At 41.2% G+C, this 23857-nt stretch overlaps 1 protein-coding gene across 17 annotated transcripts; it reads right to left on the bottom strand.

Annotated features, from left to right (window-relative positions):
- Positions 1 to 443: 443 nt before the first annotated feature.
- add1 (adducin 1 (alpha)) lies at positions 444 to 23857 on the bottom strand. 17 transcript variants are annotated; one of them, XM_044015931.1, is made up of 18 exons: positions 23710 to 23857; positions 16507 to 16714; positions 15763 to 15925; positions 15299 to 15450; positions 15017 to 15097; positions 14704 to 14853; positions 14460 to 14603; positions 14210 to 14308; positions 13680 to 13853; positions 12617 to 12967; positions 9744 to 9839; positions 9568 to 9660; positions 7365 to 7521; positions 6467 to 6823; positions 5495 to 5587; positions 4575 to 4608; positions 3927 to 3942; positions 2621 to 2672 (listed from the first exon to the last, which is right to left on the bottom strand). In XM_044015931.1, coding segments are annotated over exons 2-17 (2340 nt in total). In that variant the 5' UTR covers positions 16702 to 16714; positions 23710 to 23857; the 3' UTR covers positions 2621 to 2672; positions 3927 to 3941. The 17 variants fall into 17 exon arrangements, with proteins under 17 accessions (XP_043871878.1, XP_043871861.1, XP_043871871.1 ...); XM_044015932.1 differs by lacking the exon at positions 2621 to 2672 and adding an exon at positions 3139 to 3156; XM_044015943.1 differs by lacking the exons at positions 3927 to 3942; positions 4575 to 4608 and adding an exon at positions 8125 to 8211 and having other exon boundaries at positions 444 to 2672; positions 12710 to 12967.

Genomic DNA, 23857 nt, shown 5'->3' with positions numbered 1-23857 from the left:
TTAAAAAAAAACTTTATAATTTCCCTGTTGTTTCCTTTCAGTAAGTGGATTCTTTATTGTGAAAGAAAATAAATTAGTGCCTGAAGTGTTTTGCATCCACACAAATAAAAATGCCTGTTTTCCAATTCTGTATTCCAAAACAGTCACATGTATCTCAGCAGTTACGATAATCTGTGTGTGTGTGTGAAAAAAAAAAGTGTGACTGCTTTTCCCAGTGCCATCAAATACCTGTAAAAATCTAACACTACCATCCTCCTGTGTCAAATAACTATGAAGTAAAACATTACTCTTATAACAGATACAGATACTACAACATAACATACATTTTTCTAAACATAAAACACTAAACTATGAGTAAAGGTGTGGCATTTATACACAAAATATACATGCGTGTATAAATATGGTCACCATCTGATGTATGTATGAATGCTAGGAGACAAAAGTGACTTTAAAGATAGTGTTTTTATTCATGGTTATAAAAGAGGCAGAACCATGAGAAAAGAGAGGTGGAAGTTTTAGGTATGTAAACAGAATAATGCCGTGATTTTAAGTGGATGCAGCCGAGACAGAGAAAACAAATCAGAATATCGAAAAGAAAAATAATGTATGGTTGACTCAAATAAAAAAAAAAACAGATCACCAAAAGCTAAAATACAAATGTAAATTAAAAGGATAGTTAGCCATGTAAAGGACAGTATACACTCTATACATGCAGTCCTTAAGGAGTTAGATAATCAGCTTGCATGTAGCACTGTAGGTAAAAAAAACACCTGCAGCGAACAAAGGCCGACTTTATTGAACGTCTCACACAAGGTGACGCTTCCTGTCAATTTTGCCTTTTTGTTCATCGTGAATTAGACAAAACCATTCACAACAACAGCATGGAGAAAAGTTAGGAAGCAATGCACGGGTGGGTGGCCTTGGTATTAATGCCCTTTAACATCAAGCGCTGCAACACCAACAATTGATTACACACAAGGAAAATAAACATGTAATGTCTTCTCCAGTGTACAACGTGTCTTTACTGGAACTGGAAACACACAGGTGTTCAGCGACACAAGTCTGTGCACTCAGCGCGACACAGAAAAGTTCAGTTCTGAAAGATGATTAATCATGCAGCTTTGCAACAGTGACGTTGTTGTTGTTGTTGTTAAGTCCTCGTCTGTATCTACTTGCACTATGACGATCTAAACAACAGTGGTTAACGAACGGGAAGGTTCACAGTGCTCTCTCACAGCAAGACGTTATGCTCCATCTACTTTGTGAGGGGGAGGAAGAGTGAGAGACTTAAAAAATAAAATCAACAAAATGACAAATGTATTCTCACACAATACACAGCATATTTGCCTTTTTAGGACTTTCACAGAGACACGGGAGAAATCAAAGGGTACATTCAAAACAAAGTCAAAACTAATAATTACAATAAATGAAAAGATAAGATGAAAATCAGGTTGTTTTTTTTATACATTCCTTCATAGCAATTACATTATCTACCTCAGCGAGTACTGTGCTTTACACCTGTACTCCCATTTTGCTGAGTCATGCCCAGTATCCCCATGTTTCGTAAAAATGTACAGCAAGTGTGATTTAAATGAATCTGATTTGTTTTTTTACATTAAAAACCTGAAGCACTTAACAGCACGCCTGTTAAGTTAAGGGTGTGCCAACTGATTAAAGGTGAAAGACTTTTTTAGAGTTTTTAAAATGTAAACAAACTGCGGATGAGATTAAGTTTGAATACAGATGATCTGGTCAAAAGACTGGATTAGAGACAGGATAATATGGACTCTGTGCGACTCCACAAGTACAAAAATCTACGGCGAGTATCTGTACTGTATTGCTCATTGGCCTGCTAATGTGACATGGTGTGGTTTGCTCTGCTTCACAGGTAAAAGTAAACACAATGGAATTGGTAGTCCTGTCAGAATTGACAAAAGCTTATCTGTCAGAGTTCATGGTTTTTAAAAGACACTTTGACATTTTCATACAATTCCAATACATTCTAGTGGTTACATCAGTTTAGTAATACTCTGTTAAAAAAAAAAAAAAGAGGGTGATTAAGTCCTTAATCCTCACATTAAGCCAGTGGGCCTGTGGTAATAGACATGCATGAAAGGCCAGGCAGAAGACAGACTGCATCACTCACTCACAACTAAAAGCCTCTACTAATAAAAAAAAACCTTTTATGCAATAATTGTTGCACTGTATACACAATTGGCACACACTAAGGAGGAAAAATAGGTTAATAAGCCAACGACAAATGATATCAAAAAGAGAAAAAAGCGCAACTGTGTGACTGTGGCTTGCTCGAAGGGTGCAATGATAGCAGACAAGAAGCAAAATGAAACGAGGCGGACGCCAGCCTTGAGGACCAATCCAAAATTCTCCAACCTAGGACTCTGTCTTTTTTTTGTTTTTCTTTAGGAAGGAAGGGGTGCGGAACTTCTTTTTCTTCTTGGAGGGCGATTTGCCCGGGGACTCGTCACCGTCCTGGTCACCAGCGTCGGCCGCTTCCTCCCCCTCGACTACATCTGCGGTGGCAGGGGCAGAGGTGGAGTCTTCGACAGGAAGTGCTGGGGCTTCGAAGGGGTCGTCGGGTGTTAAATCTGGAAGGGTCTGTCTCAGGGTGGCAGCATCGCTCTCATCCTTATAGCTCTGTTCAGGGAAGGACTCTGGTGGGAAGGGGGAAATGAGGATAGTTATTGATCAGAGGGGGAGAAAGTGAAGGATCTGCACTGCTGAGCGTTCACATCCGCCAATACAGACTGATGACTGGATAAACTGTGAAAATCCACATGATTCTCTACTTTAAAGCCTCCATTTTTCCACGAACTGGTAGCATCTATGAGAATGGTGTAAACAAACCACTTCAAAGACAGATTCAGTCTTAAAAGCCAATAGAGCATTTGACATGATCTGAGATCATACGTTTCCCAAACCAGCAGGTGTAATTATTTCTATTGCAGTGCACAACACTAACGACTGACTTACTTCATCAGCTTTGCCTCTTACCTTTGAGACAGAAAACGAGCAACATATAATGAAAATCTGATCTTGACAATCAGGATTCATTCTTCCACCACTGACTTTTTTTCCTTTTACCTTCATTTAAACAGGGAAATCTTAATGAGTGCAGTTCCCTGGTTCATTTGCACCCTGTGTACAAACAAACAAACAACAAAAAAAAGTCTACAAGAGAACACAATATACTGCAATGTTTTCAGGGATTCTGATTAAATGAGAAAAGCCACACATGTGAGGTTGCATAACATGTCCAGGGAGGGAATAATGAGTAAAGTCAAGCTTTAGTTTAAATATGTACTGTTAAGAGATTTAAAACAAGACAAATCAGTACCACATACGATACCATATCCAAGCATAAGAAATTTGAAGGTGGTTTTTAACTTTTATGTATTGCTCTTTTTTTAACTGGCATAGAACAATTAAAACGTAGTTGCAGCCTTTGCAGTTTGTTAATTGCATAGTTTCAAATGGTGACTTATTCTTTAGACAGACTCTCAGCAGAAACAGCAGGTTAGAGAAGCAACAGGAGCTTGTGCCGATCCAGACTCTGAGGTCCACTTCAGCAGACCTTCAGGGATCAGTGGCCCAACACAGCATTTTTAAACCACTACTGCAGCCTCACACTGAACATAAAAAAAAGCCTAAAGCTCTGTTCCAAGTGTTATTCTGCTCACATGCTCCAGAAACCCAAGAACACCACACAGCAGCAGCAGCAGTCTTCATTTTACATCTCATATCTGCGATAACAGAAATGAGCCCCGACAATGTACCACAGACAAAATAATAAGAGAATAAACACCACACAAGCCAAGCTTTAGGCTTCATCCCCTATGAAGCTAAACCACCAGTGAGTCCCAGCAAAGCCAGTCAGAAGCCACACTAAAATAAAAGTATCAATGTACCTGGTGAAACTCTCGTCTGAAAGACAAACAACATTCAAAAATGTTTTCAGAACATTACCTGATTTCTTTTTTTCCATGAGTGAAAAACATCAACAGTCATATAACATTGAAAGAATGAACATATATGTGAGGTTGGTTACTTCGACTGTGAGTCGTTGGCAGGAAGAAAAGAGAGGTTAGGAAACATAAAAGGTCTGGCAGGTCATGGGGTTTATTTCAGAAACATCCTCCATTTTTCATCCGTACCATTTTGGTAAATGTGACGCACGGGACTTATATCACATCTCAGAAAAAGGCTGTGAGGAGAAATGTGCCAGTATAGCAGCTTGTTTTTGCAATTATTTGCCAAGTTGCCATGGTTACTTTATTTTATTTTAGTAGAAATGGTGACACGTGACTAACAGAGGAGATGTGTAGTGGAGGAGCTCTGAAAGAAGCCCCGTCAACACAGACCGATTGAGAAAAGCTAAAAAAGTTAAAAACAGTTCAACAATCCCCAGCAAATGGATTAGTTTGGACGAAATAACAGCTCGGCTACTGAGGTCATGCAACGGAAAAAAAAGAGGGTATATGTTCAAACACAGACGTGGAGGAGGGTGACGGGCAACTGGGAGGTGGTGGCGAGGAGGTGGAACTGTACGTACTTACTATGGCAACAGGTACTCTTTTGTATTTCCATCTCCTGATTGTAATCGCAGCCACAAAGAAGAAAAAAAGCACAAGTAGAAACAAATGTCTATGCAGATCAAACCACAGGCACTGAGTTCAAATAAAAAAAAAAGAAAAAAGAAACAAATATGGAAGAGAAAAAAAAAACCACCAGAAAAAAAGAATGGTTGGGTACCATTCTTAGTAGACCCCCCCAAAAAAAGATGTGGCAAATGTGAGGGAATGGGTAAAGGAGATACTGTACACTTAGAGACATGTTATATAAGAACATCTTGCATATTAGATTACACCTGCGATCAAAACTACTGATCCTCTCGCTCCCTCCCTCCCTCCCTCATGCTGATGATACCATCACTGTCTGCACTCTCGTTTAAGAAAATCTTAATTATGCCAATTACACTTTCCTGGATGTTTTTTTTTTTTTTAGGTTCAATCCAAGTATCATCATTGGTGATATTGCTGGTACATAGGTGTAATCCAATAGTAATAAAGACCAAGAGGGATTGAATAAAAAAAAAAAAGAAAGCAAAAATAGACGGAAATGTCTGCACTGGGGTCGACTAAAGTAGATAAACGGACACATTTTTCTATGACACTGAAACATGTCCTGAAAATAAGTCCAGAGAGTAGTTTTGTTTGGATTATCTGCCCCGACAGTTGTCCATCTCTTTCCTAAAAACCTCTTGGCCTCTTATTACAGAAGACACATCACAGCCACTGTAGTAGTATTATTTAAGACCACAAAAAAACAACAGACCCCAAGACAGACAGGCAGATGTTGAGGCAGGAGTTTATGCATTTTCCTGCGTAGATCCTAGAAAAAAACCAAACTACCAGCCATGCAGAACCAGATAGAACTGGACCGGGCCAGTTTAACCGATTGTATCAGGCCAACCTACCTTCTTCCTCTGCTCTGACTGGGGTGCTGGGTGGTGTAGAGGTGACTTTCTGGCCTTTTGGCTCCTCCTCAGGTTCTACTAGTTGATCTGGGTCTGAAAGGAAATCAATATAAATACAGTTCAGAATCTCTTTACCTCAACTAAATAGGTGAGATTAAAAAAATAATAATAAGAATAATAAAATGGATCAAGAAGTGAATGAATCTGGATCATCTGGAATATAGCCATCTTTTCTCCCTACAAATGAATTGTTTTTTTTATTAATACTGAATGATTCAATGATTCATTGATTGTCATATTTTAACTCAGAGATCACTGCAAAAAAGTCCCATTAAAAGCAACCTTATAATATCCCAAACAAACCAAAATTACCTTTAATATTAATGAAAATCAGTGAGAGGCACAAGACGGACAGTGTACACCACGTTTTTTTTTAAAGGACAGGTTAGGAGGAAGAGAAGGATGACACCATTTTTCATATCCAGACATGGGATGCTCTGATTGGATGATTGAGCTCAGACTTAAGTTTCAAATGTTAGCACAACACTCCACTGCAAAAGTGATTTCATTTGACATGACAACTGAGTGTCCTGGAAGAGAGGGGGGTGGGTTTCAAATCTCAAAGTGAGCTCCACCGCTTATCCTCTCTTCTCAGCTACTCGTCCAATCAAACTGCAGAAAGGTATCAGATCTGCCAGAGCTCTGATACCTTTGGACAAAACATCAAAGAGAGGGAATGGGAGGGAGGGGATAATCAAGCAGAGGCTTTAGAGACTGAAGGGTGCTTGCACATCATAAAAAAACTGCAGCAGACTCCAAAACCCCCAAGAAAAAGGAAAAAGGACACAGCACGCAGGGATGCCCAGACTCCTAGTGTAGCGGTATGTTGACATGGACCAGGGCTGAGCTGAGCAGGGAGAAGGGGAAGCGGAAGGCCAAAGTTAAGCCATGACTCCACTTCATCTGCTGTACCTTTGGCTGCCTCTACCACTGACGTGTCCTTGCTGAGGGCTCGCAGCACGGCACAGTGGAACTCCTTATGCGGAGAATCTGGAGCCAAAAAAACTTCATCTGTGGTGGAAAAAACGTCATCAGCTAGTGTCCCTGCAGAGCCGGCGACATCCTGAGCCAGCTCTGTCCTGCTGGAGACGCCCGTTGACAAAGAACTCTGCTCAGAGGCCGGCGTCGGCAGGAGTTTCTGTGAGCTGGGCGAGTCGGCTGCAGACCGCAGAGGTGTGGAGCCCGAGGACTGACCTCTCTGCAGTGTAACCGCTTCAGGACAGGTCACGCTGGAGGTGGATCCCTCCCTACTAGCATCTTGTCCCTGCACTGTGAATCCATGAGTATGTGTGCGTGTGTGGAGAGATAATAACATCACAGTGTAGCCATGTTCAAGTTTTAGATCATTCTCAAGGATTTTCTTCCCCCTCTTTAATCCACGTTTTATTTTGATTAGATTTTTATTAAAAATACCTGTTCTATATTAAGGTAGTTTAAAACAAAACATAAAATGACCCCTATAGCTCCAGTATGATTGTTAAGTAAACACGTATTAAGACACTCATGATCTCAATTTTCTTCTCATGGGACAAAACAGATGGAAGAAACCACTGACATGAACTCACAACAGTGTGAAGAAATACAGAGGAATTTCACCACAACTCAATCCATGACCATGGGTTTAAGTATCTGCAAGTATCATGTTGATGGTAAAAAAATAGCTTACAACTGTGTTTTTATGTTTCATTTATGTGACTATGTGTTGTATTTCATACATAAATATGTCCCAGATGAATACAGTGTCTGGAAGTCTGTGCATTATGTTCCCATCAGTTTGTTTAACCATCTCTGCTCCTCTCATCATCTTTACCTTCAGGCCCTTTCTGTTTCTGCTCCACTTCCCGGCGGTATTCCTCCAGCTCCCGGTCGGTGAGTTTGGTGAAAGGGTTGGGACCCTGCTTGCTGACAATAACCTTGGGCTGGTACTCCTTCTCAATTATGGCCTTGGACGCAGTCACAAGCTCCCCCTTTAGGACAAACAGAAGAAAGTTGGGAGAAGATGAGAAGTCGAAACATCTTGAAATCTAGCTGCAGTATGTTAAATGTCAGGTCAAATGGCAGATAATCTCACATAGGTCTCAAAAGGGCTATCATATATATAAAGATTAGATGCATGAGCAGAAACACAAGCCATAGATGAAAAGTTCAACATAAGCACAAACGTTTCATGAGAAGTCAAAACCATCAAGTCATTTCAAAATGTAAGAAGCACAAATTAAAATGTAGAATAACAGTTTATTTACAAGTACTGCAAATTTAAAAAGCCAACAGTAAAGTTTACCACACAGAAATAAAACAGACAAAATGAACAAAAAAAGAAAAAAAAGAAAAGTGGTTTGTGGCTCAAGATTAAATAGAGCTACCTGACGTGCACTGGATCTCAAACCTGATCTCTTAACTGCACCTCAACTTAAGTTCCAGACAAAAATAAACAGCTGGATATGACTATCTTAAGCCTCACTACATCTGTACAGTCCCCGACATCAAGTGCCCATTTTGAAGCTATGAAATGACTTTAGGGATGATGTAACGTATGAATGAAAAGGATTTGTGACTGGATCATTAAGTACCTTTCTAATTGATTTAGCAGGACTATAGGACCCCTCGGACACATCGAGGCCGTCAATAGTGTCTGTACAGTCAGACAGAGGGGCGTCCTGCAATAGCAAACCCAGTGGAGGTGGGTGGAGGCACAACCCAGCTCTTAAAACACCAGCACAGTCAAAGTTTGCAGTCTGTCAGGCAGGCGCAAGTGTGTGTGTGTGTGTGTGTGTGTGTGCAGACGTTCACATTGTACCACCTCTCACGCATGGACGCACAAAAGGTGGAAAGACATTGTTCTGAGAAAAAAAACTATTAAAATTAGAGTGAATGCAAAAGCACCACAAGAGTAGACTGATTTGTAAAACCCGCTTTTTCAAAAGTAGATACGCTCGTCCTGTGCGAAATCTTGATCAACTATTGCCTTGAGTTACTTTCCACCTCTGTGTACACACACCAACAGACACACACACACCACAAACAGGCACTGGTGATACATGCAGAGAGATTGTTCTGGAATATGATGTGGGGACTGAAAGCAGAGCAGTGTTGGAGGAAACAGCCAGACGCATGCATTGTAAAGCCTCCTATGATCTTACCACTGACACACCAGGGTCAGTTTTAGGTACGGCTAGAACTCACAGTAATGTGCAATATAGTATAATTAATAGCTCTGTTAAAATGTGGATATTTCTTCTGCCTCTAATGCCATTTTTGTCCATTTAGCAGAAGGTGAGCAGAGATATCCAGCGAAGGATAAATAAACCATGCAAACTGAACTCAAAAGAGACATTTTAAATAAGGCTTAACACCTGAATGTCTAAGAGAGGACAAAGAGCCCATGCACAGACAAAAAGACATCATTCTTCACCGTTATGGGTGTTTTGTTGGACATTTTATAAGAGAAAAAAATGCCTACAAATGCTGAGACAGGTAACCATGATTCTGAACTACTGAACAGAAGGAGGGGTAAAAAAAATCAAACAAACAAAAAAACCACAATCATGTATGAAAATGGAGACAACCCGAGGCTGGAGCTGGCAGGTCAGGAGAGCAGAGTGAGGTTACCTCGCCTACATGCTACTCACCTGCCAGATTGAAAGTCTCTGTGGTTAGAAAATAATGTCACAGTTACAAAGTCACCCCATGTTCTGGGAAACGACATGGAGGACACGTGGTGAAGTTTCTCCTTCAAAACTGGTGCCTCAAAGGATTCCATAATAATCACAATTTAGAGCAAAATGTCTTTCATCACAGCTCAGTGTTGAGGAAAACTTCACACGAAAAATATTCACACAGTTCAGGGTTTTGGTTTAAGGGGGCGTCTCCAGGCCTGGACAGAATAGTTACACAGTTTTGTTTGAGCCTCACAGAAGCGATTTCAATTATTAATCTGTGTATGACACATATTCAACTCCAGGTCAGGACCACTGTAGAGGTGAAGTGTGTATGTGTTAAGATGAGAGACTGACCTGAACAAAGCTGCGTTCCACAACAGTGCCAGCACACAGAACCTGAGACTGGGGCCCTGCTGTCTTTATGTCCTGTAGGTTCTGCTCCCGAATCTAAAAGCAACAACATTTCATGTCACAAAGAGACGATAACGACAGCACCACCTTGTCTATGGGTTATAAGAAACGAGTAATACCTTATTCCGCATTTCCAGGACTTCCTTTGGGTTGGTGTTCAATGGGATGAACTGATTGGCTACGGCAGCCTGACGGAGGCCATCTTCCTTTGTCCACTGTAAATACCACATGACGTGTTAAAACCATCTGCAACCAGATGCGTTGACTGACATGTAAACCCAAGCAAACAAAGACATAAATACTATGCAGGCTTCACAATACAAACACATGCTGAACTGAAACGGACAAAATTGGATGACAGTAAAAACGTCTGAATGGAAAAAATGAGAACCAATGATGATGAGGAACACTGAGGGAAATACGTTTAATTTTAGCACCCATAGTAGACAACATCCTCTCTTAAGCTATTTCCTAAGCACATAATATTGGATTATTGTCTGCGTCATTACATAATCTAATAGTAGAGTGAAGCATGTATTGTTAGGGCACTAGTACTGAATGGAACAGAACTATAGGATATAAAGTGAGAGCATTAGGTGTGATCATAACACAATATTTACATGTGTGGAGTCACATTCTCATAAAAATAAAGAAATGCATCAAGAACACTTAAAGCAGGAGATAATGCCTGTGTTAATGTGCATTGCAAACAAGTTTCCATCACTTTTTGAAACACACACAAGCTATTTATTACTTTGTAAACGAGTCAAGGTTAAATCAAGACAAAATTCAGAGCAGAGCCTGCACAAGCAGCGGCAAGTGACATTTCAAAGGTGGTGCAGCATGTTTTATGACAACATCAGACATAAGGGAGTTGATGTTTATAAATTCAAAAAGCAGCTTAACACCAAATCTTAAGTGCCCTCCGCAGTTCTGTTGTGCTGTTATTCTCATGTCTCTTGAGCACAGCATTTTCTTCCACAATTTTGTGAATGAAAATTAATGAGAACGGAAAGTTTATACACAGAAAAGGCTATTTCAGGGTTAGATTAGTAATAAAAATGTACTATAAATATACAATAAGGTATCAAATGTGGCTTATTATGTTAAACATCCTTCAGATAAATACAGGCCCCTTTGGTGATGTTAGAACGACCTGACAAAAGCCTTTTGTCATCATCATTGATAAGCTATAAGAATTTTAAAAAGGACAAGCACACCGGAGATGAACTGAAAACTGAGAAGAAAAATCACAATATGAGGAAAAGGGGGAGAAACAGTACGGGAAGGGAGAGGTGAAGTGGTTAGCGAGAGGAGAGGGAGCAGGGGATGGCCGAGGTGGGGGTGGGTGGATGATTGAGACGATGAGGCTGGCTTACGAAGCGAGAGTGGCAGTGAGGGGTGAGCTGGCATCACCAAAGTCATTTCCCAGGCTGATACACAACAACAAGGACGACAGAGATGAGAGAGAAGACACACCCATGGACACTCGTCCACGCTGAGACAGAGACGTAAAAGCTGCTGTCACAAAGCTACAATCGTATAGGTCAACAGAGTGTCTGTCCCGCAGAGGATGAAACCATTTACTGTCTTGTTGGAAAGAATATCCCATCTACTTTTCATAAACCTGGTAATGCTCAGCATGACTTAGGGAGGGGGGAAAAAAGAAGTCACCCATTTCTTGCACCAGAGTGAATGAGCAGCGCATGACGATAGAAATCAAATTTTTAGCTCCCATGCAACATGTTTTAATCTTCATAAACTCAGCATGTAGTTTGCAGTGGAAAGCATAAGCTCATGACTTCATTCTTGTGTTTACTAAAAGCTTTACTGGTTAGCTGCCAAACCAGAGGCTAGATGAGGAGGGGTTACTGGATGGAAGCAGCTGGGCTGGGTCGGTTGAGTATGAGATGAACATGTAAACACGATATACTCACTGAGATTGAGTCTCACAACACAACATTTCCTACTTTCCCAACAGGAGATAATCAGTATAAAGTCAGGTCATATTCCATAGCTTTAGGTCATTCTTTTTTCTTTTTTTTCTTCAAACAAAATCCACTCATGCAGGCTTTGAAAATTTCAAAACCATTTTCAGAATCAAACTGAAACCAGAAATTAGGGAGAAACTGAAATATAATATAAATAAAATTTTAAAAGCGGGCTGCATAACTCTTTCTGCCAAGGATGTCCTCACTTTGTTGTGTGACCTTTAATACTTTATATATCAAAGTGTATTTAAAGTATCTGGCATTATTCTGGACAGTTACTCAGGAAACAATGCCACCTCCCTCATTTATTAGATGTGAAATGAATTCAGTTTACTCACTTGGAAAAGTTATTGATCGATTTTCTCTTCAAATCTGACTGACTTTTCCCCCTTTCCTTGATCCACTCTCCTGACTCTTTCTGGGAATACTCTTTGCCAACATCAAGATGCAGAGACCAAATTAAGGCGTGTGTATTACTGAGTGAGCAACAATGTGGTGTGTTTGCAGCGACACGTTACGTTGTTCTGTCCACATTCGCCTGCCCACTTACTTGAGGACTCATGCCACACCCCTGCTGCTCGCTCCTCTGGGAAAAACATCAACAGCAACAATGCATTTCACTACTACACATGCAGTGGGGCATGCTGTGGGCAGCTGGCCCGGCATCATGAAGCATTAGGAGACCAGAGGGGTGAAAGAGTAAAGAGGGTCAACAAATACTCACAGCTATGCTACAAGGTAAGCGAAAGAGCAGAGGTTACTGGAAAGGTGGGTTAACAGGACACTTCAAATTTGAGTTTGAGACTAAAACTTGTGAAATGTAATATCTTTAGCTTGTGAGCAGGCCCAAGACAAGGTAGTCTAAAGACAAAGACCGCAGCTTTGTACTCTTAGTTAAACTCCTCATTTTCCCCAGGAGCTCAGAATGCCGTCCACCTACCCGTTTCCACCAACAAGGTAGCTGTAAAATCTATACTATGAACAATAAGGTAGGCACAGACCAAGCAGTTGGTTATACAGCTTGGCACGCAGACACCGGACGAGAGAGACTGCAGCAAGGGTTTGACGTGATCGTGTGTTATGTTCGTCCACACCTTAGGCTTCGACTTGGGGCTGCCGCCCTCGGGCCCATCCTCGCAGGGCTCATCAGACCGGCTGCCGGCATTGAGCCAGCGGGTCTTGTCACGCTGGCCGCGCTGGAAGCTGTGTTTCAGCGGGGAGCGAGCACCTGAGTCGCTGTCCTCCCCATATGAGTAACCACCGTAGGCAGAGGGAGCATTCTCCGCATCACTGTACTTTTTACCTTTGTCTCGCAAGGATGGGCAGCGGTAAGGATAGCCCGTCCTATAGCCCTGGAAGACAAGACAGCAGACGACAAACAACAGGGGTTTAGAAATTGGTTGGTACACAGTGAAGAGGGTCCACTATGTAACATTGAGGAGGGAGTAATATACTGTACAACACATTAGTACGTTTGCCTTCAAAAGAAAATCTTATTGGTTTTCGTAGCCTTAGGATAAGCATTTTTATATGTTGCCCTTCAGGCAAGGGCCTTGCTTTACGAAAGCCGCCCTCTTGAACCACCACTTAAGCAGACTGGCATATTGCATTTTGTGGTGGAAGGTTCACAATGCAAACAAAACTGAATGGCACATATACATACACCAACAAAGGAGAAGGGGGAAACCACAGAGAGTGGTTAAATGGTGAGACGGAAAGAGTTCACATCGTTTCCGGTAAACGGAGGGGTGATGAGAGGATTCCTCCTTTTGTTGCCATGAGATGTCACCAATTCTTAAAAACAGGGCCTCTTAAGGATCATTTCACCCAAACAAAACATGTCACAATATAAACGTAAGCATTTGAACATATACACTCATTTCTGTTTTTGAAGACTGAATGCTTCTTTGGTTGCCAATCCTACATTCATATGTGCAATAATCACAGTTTTCTTAGTAAATCTTGAGGGTCCAGTAGCCACAGCATGCTAGAGTAAATCCTCACTTCAGTCTGTCGCTACATTCTTCAGTTTTCAAAAGTTTTTCCTCTTTTTTTAGTACCTACCAGGTTATCGAGCATTCTCATGAGAGCTTCAAACTCCTGCTCCCCGATTTGCCACTTGGGGTGTGTAGAGGACCCGTCACCGACTGGTTCAGGGACCTTTGGACGCGACTTGTATTTCTCTGGGTCCAGCAACACCAAATTATCAGGACCTCCAGCGCTGGCCAGTGTTCGCACCTGGGAGCACAGGCGGAGAAAGAAAGCACAGCGAAACCAGAAAACACAGAGAAAATAATGTAGACGTGAGGACATACACAGATATACAGACATCCAACAAAGATGTGGACAAGAGATGGACAATAATGAAATATACCAACAAACATCAGGGACAATATGCCACAAAATTTAAGTACATCCGGATCCACAGTATGGTATACTATCAAACAAAGAGACAAAGTACTAACAAGTACAAAATATATTAAGGCTTAGTCATGCTGAATACAAAAACCGACAATTTAGATTTAAATGAAGACACAAAAACATCAGAGTAGGTTTTTGCTTTGACAAGATTTAGAGCTCAGTGTTTTCCCTACCTGGATCTCACAGGCAGTGACCAAGTTGTGGATGTAAAAGAAAGCTTCCTCCACCGTTTCACCAACGGAAACCAGCCCATGGTTCCTCAGGATGAGCACCTGCAACAGGGGGAATTATTTAACAACTACCAACCACACACAAAACACTTATGTTGGTTTAGTCAACCAAACAAAACTACAGCTTTTTCATGGATTTATTAACTATCTAATTACATTTTCACACATATTCACACATTCACTCAGCTATTACCTTGCTTTTTGGCCCAAGGTTTTTCTGTATAATTAACTGTTCGTCATTATCCACCACGATGCCCTGATAGTCATGGTAGGCCACCTCACCCAAAGACAGTGCCTCAGGTGAAATGGGCAACAGACCGCATTTCATGGCAGACACCTGCAAACAAAGTCCAAAAACATGGGGTCATTAAGTGTTGATGTCTTTGTTTGCATGGATGGATGGCATAGAATTTCCATGTGCACACACTGTCCCTTACCGCAGCACCTGCAGATGTGTGTACATGTACTATACACTTGACATCGGGCCGCGAAGCAAAGATGGCAGAGTGGAGGACGAAGCCGGCCTGGTTGACCCCGAGGTTGGTGCTGCCCCGGTCAACGATCTCACCTTCAAGGTTTACCTTCACCTGGATGACAGAGGGGGGCCGACGACAGAGCATTAGCCAAACAACAACATATAATCACAAAAGAGGTGGACTTATCTGAAGAGAAATCAAGAGAATGCTTTCATTCACAGGAAAACATGAGAAATAGAGAACTGTTCCATTGGAAAACAGCACAGATTCTCACCAGACTGGAGGCAGTGACTTCACTGAAGAGGAGACCAAAAGGGACAAGAAGGAAATGATCTTTGTCTGAATTCAGCCTCACCTACAGACCAGGGGGAAGTCAGGCTTGATTACAATTTATTTATTTGGTTTAACAATAATCACTCAACAGCCAGTGTCATTACTTATATTTCAGAGTTGCAACTAAACACTTTGTGGGAGACATCATCGTTTTGCTTCATCTTTATTTAATAGTTGGACAAAATCAGTTGGCATGGTATACTGTAATTTATAAGAGTCTCACAGTGAGGTGGTTGTAGATGAGCTCGGACCAGCCAAACAAGTCAGCAAGCCGATAAAACGCAGCCAGCTTGCAGCGAAGTAGCTTCTCTCCTTTGTCATAGGAGATCGAGTCGGAGCCCCGCAGATCATTCACGGGAGTCACCATGCCCAAGCCTGAGAGGAAAAGATGAAATTAACAGATGGTGGTCGCATACTGTATATTATCTCGCCACACTATTATACTTAGAATGCTGAGAGAACTGACAAAAATAAACAGCTCTCTGCAGAACCAAACAAGAGTCTCTAATGACAGCAGCAGAAAAAAAAACCCCATCTCACTTAGGAATAAAAACAATTAGATGAAATCAGACAGGACTCTTTGTCCAGAAACTCATGAGTCAGGCGCTGCATTATTCATTGTGAGCATGAACAGAGAAGGCCCGAGGTCAGAAAGTCACACACACATGTATTCTCTTTTGTGCTTACTCATGTTGAGTGCTGCCATGCCTCCTTGTGGTGCAGCGGGATACATGGAAGGCATGCTGGTGGTCATGAAGTCTGCGATCTGCTGCAGGGCCAACAGGCTTGTGGGTGTCTTCCCCTTCTTCAGCTGATCCTGGATCATTGTCTCCAGCTCCTCGCAGAACGCCTGTCAGTTGGAAACACAGACACAAAACATACAAAAAATGTAAGGGGCACATGATTAGTGCCAAAACAGAAAACAGAAAGGAAAACAGTGATACACATAGAAGAAGAAGATTGTTTGACATGTTGGCAGCAGTTGGCAGAAATAGTACATGTACCATTCAGGGCCAATTTTGGGGGGGATTAAACACATCAGTGCTTTTCACACATACAATCGGCCTTCACACAGCACATGTCTCTGTCCTGGGTTATTCTAGGACACTGTTGATGGAGAATAAACTGGAGCCATCATGTGTCACTGACAGGTATGCTGTCTTTACACTGAAAGGAGCCTAATCACATGTGAAAACAATAGGTTTGGCTGTGCACACCAATCAACTGTGTCTAAAAAAATAAATAAAAAATACAAATCTCTCGCAACTTAGTTAAAACGACAGATCAAAGTAGAAAATACAAAATGGTAACAACTGTAGCATAGCTATTTTAAGAGGGTTTCACCCAGGTTCAGAAATCGCAGGTATACCCACAAATCTTTGGGCAAAAAGGGCTATTAACACAAAGAATCAATATAGCCGTTCCACTGACCGGGCTTTGTAGAATCATTGAGACCCTCTTTCTCTGCTCCATCATGTTAAAGTCCTGCCTCAGGTCAGGCGCCATGTTCCTCTCCCTCTGATACTCCGGACTGCTTTCATCCACTCGGTCGAAGTACCGCTCCTTGTGGGGGGCTGTGGTGGGAGGGGGGACCGTCACAACTCCGGCTCCTGAATCGCCGTTCATCCTGGATGGACTCCTGCACGGGAGAAGGGAAAATTAATCTTTTGTCAACTAATGCACATCACTTGCCCAAAAGGTCAACTTTCCACTCCCTAAATCTGTGTGATTGCTCTGCACAAACAGACTTCCCTGATAAAACTAAGCAGGCCTACTACTAACTGCTGGACCATCAGCTCTCAGGTGAATCATATGTTTTGACTTTGAGGCACGCTTCAAATATTTGCCACTTTTTTCTTACACATCTTAACTGTTAAGACTTATCAAAACAAAACATCTGTGGGATGAGGCAATGGTGGTTTCGTCATTGCCTCCACACGTCCCCTCAAATGTCCAACCATCAGAATTAAATTAAACTATTAAATAAACTATTTATGACATGATCATGTGACTGCTCTTCCCAGCACAGAGGTTTGAAATTATCTTCCACAATGTGTTTCCTGTAATCACAACACCACTCAGCTAAACTGTCAGGGCAAATAAAAACGGAATAGTCACTCTTTAACCATTGAGCTTTATAATATTAGAAGCAAGTGTTACCAAGACACTGATTGATTATTCAAGTTACTTTTAGAGGTTTAATGGAATAATAATTTTATAAGTTTGTGGTATATGTAGCAGAGCTTTATATATCACTTGATTGGAACACTGACATGGGACTAAACAGAATCGTGTTAAAACTTATTTCGATTGGTTTAAAATCATTTTTGGACTGGTTAGACAAAAAAAAGACATTTCAATACTTTATTCTGTACAATACAATAATGAGCATTGCGCATCTCTCCTATCTGCTATTTTTAGAGAAAACAAAAAAACCCAAACCTTGCCATTAAATCACCACACTTTTCATTAAACTGTGGTACCAACAAGTTAACTGACAACAGGGAAAGAACTAGAGCCAGAGAAACACAGACTTCATATAGATCCATGTTCATCGGACTGGATCTCTGTGAGGAAAGAGCCTCCAACCGTCAGTCACAACACAAACACCCCAGCTCTGACACTGCAAGACACTGGTGGACTGACGACCATGGATAAATGTGAGTGTGCAGTGCAACCATGCATGGGTAATAAAGAGCTGATCCAGCTGAAACTGATGCAGAGCCCATTAGCCTGCATCAATACAAATGTTCAGCCAAAACTGCCATAGCAACTGTAGACCAAACCTAAAGCATTCAGTGTCACACTGAGAGCAGACAGACCCTCTCTCTGTTCCTGTCTGCTTTCATTATTACTGTGAGATTTTCCCCAAAATCAAACCCAACCTCTTTAAACCATCTCAGGTCACCTACTCTAGTCAAGGTTTCTGTGTCAAGCCTTATTATAAAAGGTGCCAATTATTGGTCTGTACTCATTACATAAGGGGAGGTGACATTATTAACTAAATGATTAGGGTGATAAGAGCATTCATTTAAAGTTTAATAAATGACTGGTTTAATTGTGTCACTCTGACAGGATGTATGACATTCTGCAATGAAGACATGCCGCAAAGGTAAGACTGGCAGTTGTGGGCCCTAAAACAAGTGGATATGTTGTCACTATAACTGCTAGATCAGCAGAATAAGAAAACTACTGGGTATCAGTACAAATAAACATTAAACCTTTTGTGGATTAGCAATAAAATCAATTAACGTTAATGTTTCAGTCCATTAGATGGGGCCAAGTGTTCCCTCACACTCGAGCTGTTTGAGTATATTGCAATACATGTATATGATTTTGCAAATACTCAGTATATCGCAATATTGTGATAATATTGTATCATGGTATCTCTAGCAATTCTCAATTCTAGAACATAAAGTGTAGGCTCTATTAACTATAAATATTTGGTTACGTGTCTCCAAGGATGCATGACGATAAAGACAAAAGGATGAGGTATTTTCAAACCTTAGAAGTGACCCCAATAATATTGAAATATACAGCCTGTATTTTTAATTGTCCCATGTTGTTTTGTTTATGTTGCTGATAATAGGGTCACTTCTAAGGTCATCTAAAGGAACAGCTTCAGTTAACTCATTTCCTGTTGCACCCTGCCTAACCACAGATGTTAAAAGAATCCTCCAGCTGTGCAATACTAGACACCACTCAAGTGCATCTTTTTCACAGCTGTGTATTTCTTAAGGATAATGTAGCAATAACAATGGCTGTGGCTGCACAGAGCTTTCTCTGCCGACTCACAGCCACAGGCTCCCCTGCCTCACCGCACGTATACCCCTGCCTCGCTCCTCTTATCAGATCTGTAGGTGCAGAGGCTCAGCTAGCCTGCGCTCCTCCTGTTAAGAAGTGCAATTGCTATGGAAACCAAACATGTTGTCATGGTGATGCGGGGAAGCCTCAACAAGATTATGTAATAACAGCTGTAGGCCATGATCACACTGCAAGCCTGTCAATGTCACAAGATGCGCATCTTCAAACTGTAGTGTTACTCATTTTACACTGGATTCAAAGAGCTCTGTGACTCTGTGTGGGTCTAATGTGCTCATGCATTTCTAGACAACTGAGCATTGAGCATCTAAAACTAGAAATTGACCGATAAACTAACCAACTAACTAACAAATATAAAACAATGCGAGTTCCAAAGGTTCCAATCTCATAACCTTGTTCTAATGACACATGGACTATGAGAGGCACGCAAGGAAAGCCGTATGCCTAACAGTTGACTACGGCTGTTGATCTGTTTACTCAACTTGATGTAACCATGCATAAGAAGCAGCTATTTATTAGTGTCAGTAAGTTAATGTCATATGATGTTAGGGCAAATAGGGACGACCAGAAACTCCCCAGCCCTTCCACTTGACGATGTTTTGGAGTGAGAGAAAGAAGGAATCACCCTTGCTTTCATAACCATGTTTATCAGATAACCTGTATTGGAAAGTAATGCAACTCCCATGAGCATAACAGTGGCACTGCAAATTACAAACCACTCTGCAAATCGAAGGTTACATGGTAATGTTTCTTAAAAACAGAGTGACTGGAAATGTTGTGATGATGAATCCAGGATCACATCCATTTATTTTACAGTACAGGACACATGCTTTAGTGGGAAACATTGACATTTCCAAAAGGAGCAAAGGGAAATTGTCCCCTACATGTGCTCATTGAGACAACTGGCTTCCCCAAAAACAGCGCAATGAGAGCATTACATACAGGATCTCACCCTCAGTAAGTCTCTGCATTCTTCTGCTATTCTACTGGTTACATGCAAACTAAAATGATGTCCATTCAGATTGGCTGTATGGCCACGTAACGACAACACTTTGCATTAACTGCTGCTAAAGTTGTAACCGAGGATAACCAGTCAGGAAGCAAATGCAGGCAGCCAGCAACTACATTATCTTTTATAAAGGTCTCAATTTGTGTCCATCCAACGTAAAACTCGACTCTGGGGTTCTTCAAAGTCAAAGAGAGTTTGCGCAGGGTGTGAATGTAGTAGAGGTGTTTTAATAAATAGAATGCTCCATTGTCATCAAAACAAAGGAAATCTCAGATTGTGGCAGGAGAACAGGAACAGGAGATGTGGTATTTTATCAGTGATTTTATCAATGTGCATTAGAACAATGATCGAAAAGTGTGTGTGATGCTATGGTTCACATCTGGTTTGACAGATGGTCAATAGTACAGTGTGTTATCTTAAATCCAGTAGTCATCACTGTCAGTTGAGTGCAATTAAATCCAAAGCAGTGGGTTCACTGACTGACTATCGCCTCCATCTGTGAATTGATTAGCATTAGCCTGTCTGCTGCTGGGCAATCAACGATGGACAGCTCAGAGTGTCGGTTCACACTTTTAAACATTGCCTCCACACATTTAAACTGACCACTTGTGATAGAAATCACACTTCAATAGACAAAATGCAAATAAGCACATACATCATTTCCATTTGTTAAGGCCAGAAGTGCTGTTTTTAACCATCAGCGTGACACAATACACAGAAAATTTCCATGAACAGTTCAATTGGGCTACGGTTGTTGCTCAACTATGCTTTTCAACTGGACGACTGCCCTTGTCCCGGTATACAAGCACTAGTGGGGAATTGATTCATTAAATTAAAAGTGTCTGCCTCCACTGTGCCAGGGGATGTTGCTTGTGACTAGTTGTTGGTATCTCAATCACTTTATTGAAACACATCCAGAAAACCAACTCGGGTAATCCCACACAAATTTGACCTATAATATAATAAATCTCAGTGGGATTTTTCAGAGTTTTATCTGTGGTCAGATCACCCAGGCCAGGATTAACAGCAGGTGTGAACAGAGCCACCAAAGGAATGCACATTGGATATATCCTAAAAAGGAAAATGGACAAGATAATATTGTTGTATTAAGCAAGGGCAGGGTTTCCTCCAGATGACAGACTCTTATGAGTTGCACTTTCAATGACACCATCAGACACAGATGTTTTCATTCTCCACAGAGGCAGCAATGAGCACAATGTCAAAAATAAAAACCGAAGCATCAGATTGCTCTCTAATGGTGTGTATCTTAGGAAACAAAAATGTTCAGCATAGGCCTTACATATTCTAATAATATTGTGATCCTCTTTTGTGAGACGGAAGCTTTGCATTCAAATCAACTTTTTAGTATATGCTCTTCAATAAAGATCCATTTAGTCCTTTCCAATAATGTGCCAATCAAAAAATTGCTAATGAAAAGATTGATGTGCGTGTAAAAAATTTAGATTAACAATCTCAGTATGTGTGTGTGTGTGCGTGTGTGCAGTTGGTGTTTCAGGCATTGAGCCGTCATTAAATAGCACTCAGACGGGGCCTTTTATATCTCAGAGCTGGATGCCTGTCATTACTCAGGATAAAGAATCCACAAGCAACTGCTCTTTAGAGTGTGTATGTGCATGTGTGTGTGTGTTACTGGCTACCATGACTAGTTGGAATGCTTTTGGTGTCAACTTAGCACTGTCCCATATATAGACCAGTGTGCCAGATAGTAACTAGCAAGCATAGATTTTAATTTGTGATGTTTTCATATGTGAAAATGTAAAAAATGTGTCTTTGTCTTTGTTGTGTCAGCGTGCAACTACAGTCTGTGGCCAGAGGTTTTATCGCATGCCATACAGGACAGAGTGGTGGAAGATAGCCATCTGAAACAACACACCCCTTGCTGTACAGTTTCCCTGCACTCACACTCCGGCTTTGGCTTAAAATTTGACACAAGCATAACATGACCCTTAACGACCTGTGAAGTGTGAATGCAACCTCACTTCCACCTTTAATTTAAAAAAAGACAACACTAAAAAAACTCTGCTAAGTGATGAAATGTGGTAAGGAAGGGAGAAAAGAGTGAAAAAGAGAAAGGACTTGAAATGAGGAACACATTTTCAGCTGCACTGCAGTCAAGGGTGTGGGCGTGGGGAGTGGGAGTAAAACAAATACAGAGCTCTGTATCTAGATTCAGTGTGTTTGTATTTGTGTGACAAGGGTGGCAAAAATAGGGCCAGACTGACATGAGCAAGACTGCCTCGTTTTTACTCATTCCAACAGAATTTCCAAATCCATGAAGTGACCATCAATTTATACAAACACAGAAACATTTGCAGTTTGACTTTGCATGACCATGTACTGTATCAATAGGCAGGTACAATATAGAGAGGGACATCCCTAATCATAGTTTAGGGCCTGAAAACAAGTTAGTCAATCAACAAGACACATTGAAGCAGTAAAACCACTAAGTTAAATACATTATCTCCCCCTAAAATGTCATCGTTTAGGCCTAATCCACAATGAAAAACAACTTTCCCTTCACAACCTTTTCTTTTTTTGGCCTTAAAAAATTAATTCACCCTCACATAACTCCCCAGAAAGACACGCTGCAGTACATATGCCAGGCCTTTATGTGGCGCTGTAAAGCTGCTTACAGAAATACACCAAAAATAGAAGAGATGTAGAAGAATGCACAAGGTGTGCAAACATTTATTTAACATTTAACATAAATACAACTTGTTTTTTATTGAATGATAAATATGCATTACAATGTAAACAGTCACAGAAACAGGATGAACCAAGCCCAGGGAACTATGGTGGGGACCAAGTGATCATAAAGCAAGACCAAACAACCTCCAAGCACAAGGAGAGGAAGATGATTACAATGGTGATAGTGACAGCGAATGTGAGAGCAAGAGAGAGGTGGGACTATGACATCATCGTTTTTTCCAAAGTAGTGTATTTTTCCTAAACTTGTTCTTGTGTGCACAGGCCATAAGCCTGTTAGAAAACATACATATGTTCCCGTATCCAAAAAGTCATACATCACATCAGGATTGTTTGTATTCATCAATGTCTATTTATTACAGTAAGGTCAATGTCTGACCATGACTGTTTTATTGTCTTTCTGCTCGCTTTAAAAACCTGGAACATTTGTCTTATACTTTAAAAGTGGGCACTGATAGCATGTATTTTATATGTTCACAATAGTGATAATATCTGAAAGAATCACAGCCAGATCCTTCTCTTACTGATGCAGCTTGTGTCTGACCTCGTACAGGAAATGACTCCATCACTTCACAGAATACAGAACAGATTTCCCTGCTTCAACACTAGCCCACACCACAAACCGCACACTAGCCTGTGCAGAAACATTAATAAAACTGTAGTAACTCATAAATCCCGTGGCTACAGCACCAGCAAAACAATCCAACACATACACGGGCCTGAGAGCTGGAGCAGCGGGCTAACGAAACTGGAGGCAGGGAAGACAGACACACCCGGGCACAAAACAAACTGTGCGTAACTCTGGGGTGTTTTTCCTCTATACACAGGACATCGTGCATGCGAATGTGAAATGATTAAGGATCCATTTTAATGCACTGAAATGTTGCTTTTACCGGTTGAAAAAACACCTCTGTCGACAAACACCCCCGCAGCACAGGCACTACATTAGCAAAACAGGGAGCCCACGACTCTACGGAGAAAACACTACAGCATTAAAACACACAGCGATAAGCCATATTGAAACGGACACACACCGACTGTGACACGCAGAATACACACACTGTTTCACAACTTACCCTCTCTGTGTAGATGCGGTAGAATATAAACAGTGCTCGATGAAACGTGGACGGTGGTTTTCACTGTTTTTATTTTTACCCTACCCTGCTCCAGAGCGGGTTTGTCTCTCTGAGTTGCTCGTCTCTGTGTGGTGACTCCGCCCCTCCG

This window comes from Solea senegalensis, unplaced genomic scaffold (assembly GCF_019176455.1).
Source record: "Solea senegalensis isolate Sse05_10M unplaced genomic scaffold, IFAPA_SoseM_1 scf7180000014041, whole genome shotgun sequence".
NCBI classification, from domain to species: domain Eukaryota; kingdom Metazoa; phylum Chordata; class Actinopteri; order Pleuronectiformes; family Soleidae; genus Solea; species Solea senegalensis.
The sequence above is the reverse complement of the archived record's forward strand: the minus strand, read 5'-3'. Positions and strand labels throughout refer to the sequence as shown.

Excerpts from the sequence above, each read along its gene's own strand:
- add1 (XM_044015926.1), bottom strand. The coding sequence starts at position 16,701 with ATGAACGGCGATTCAGGAGCCGGAGTTGTGACGGTCCCCCCTCCCACC. Across the intron at positions 15,926-16,506 it reads CAATGATTCTACAAAGCCCG|GCGTTCTGCGAGGAGCTGGA; the intron begins GTCAGTGGAACG and ends TCCAACTGACAG. Across the intron at positions 13,854-14,209 it reads TCACTGCCTGTGAGATCCAG|GTGCGAACACTGGCCAGCGC; the intron begins GTAGGGAAAACA and ends CTGTGCTCCCAG.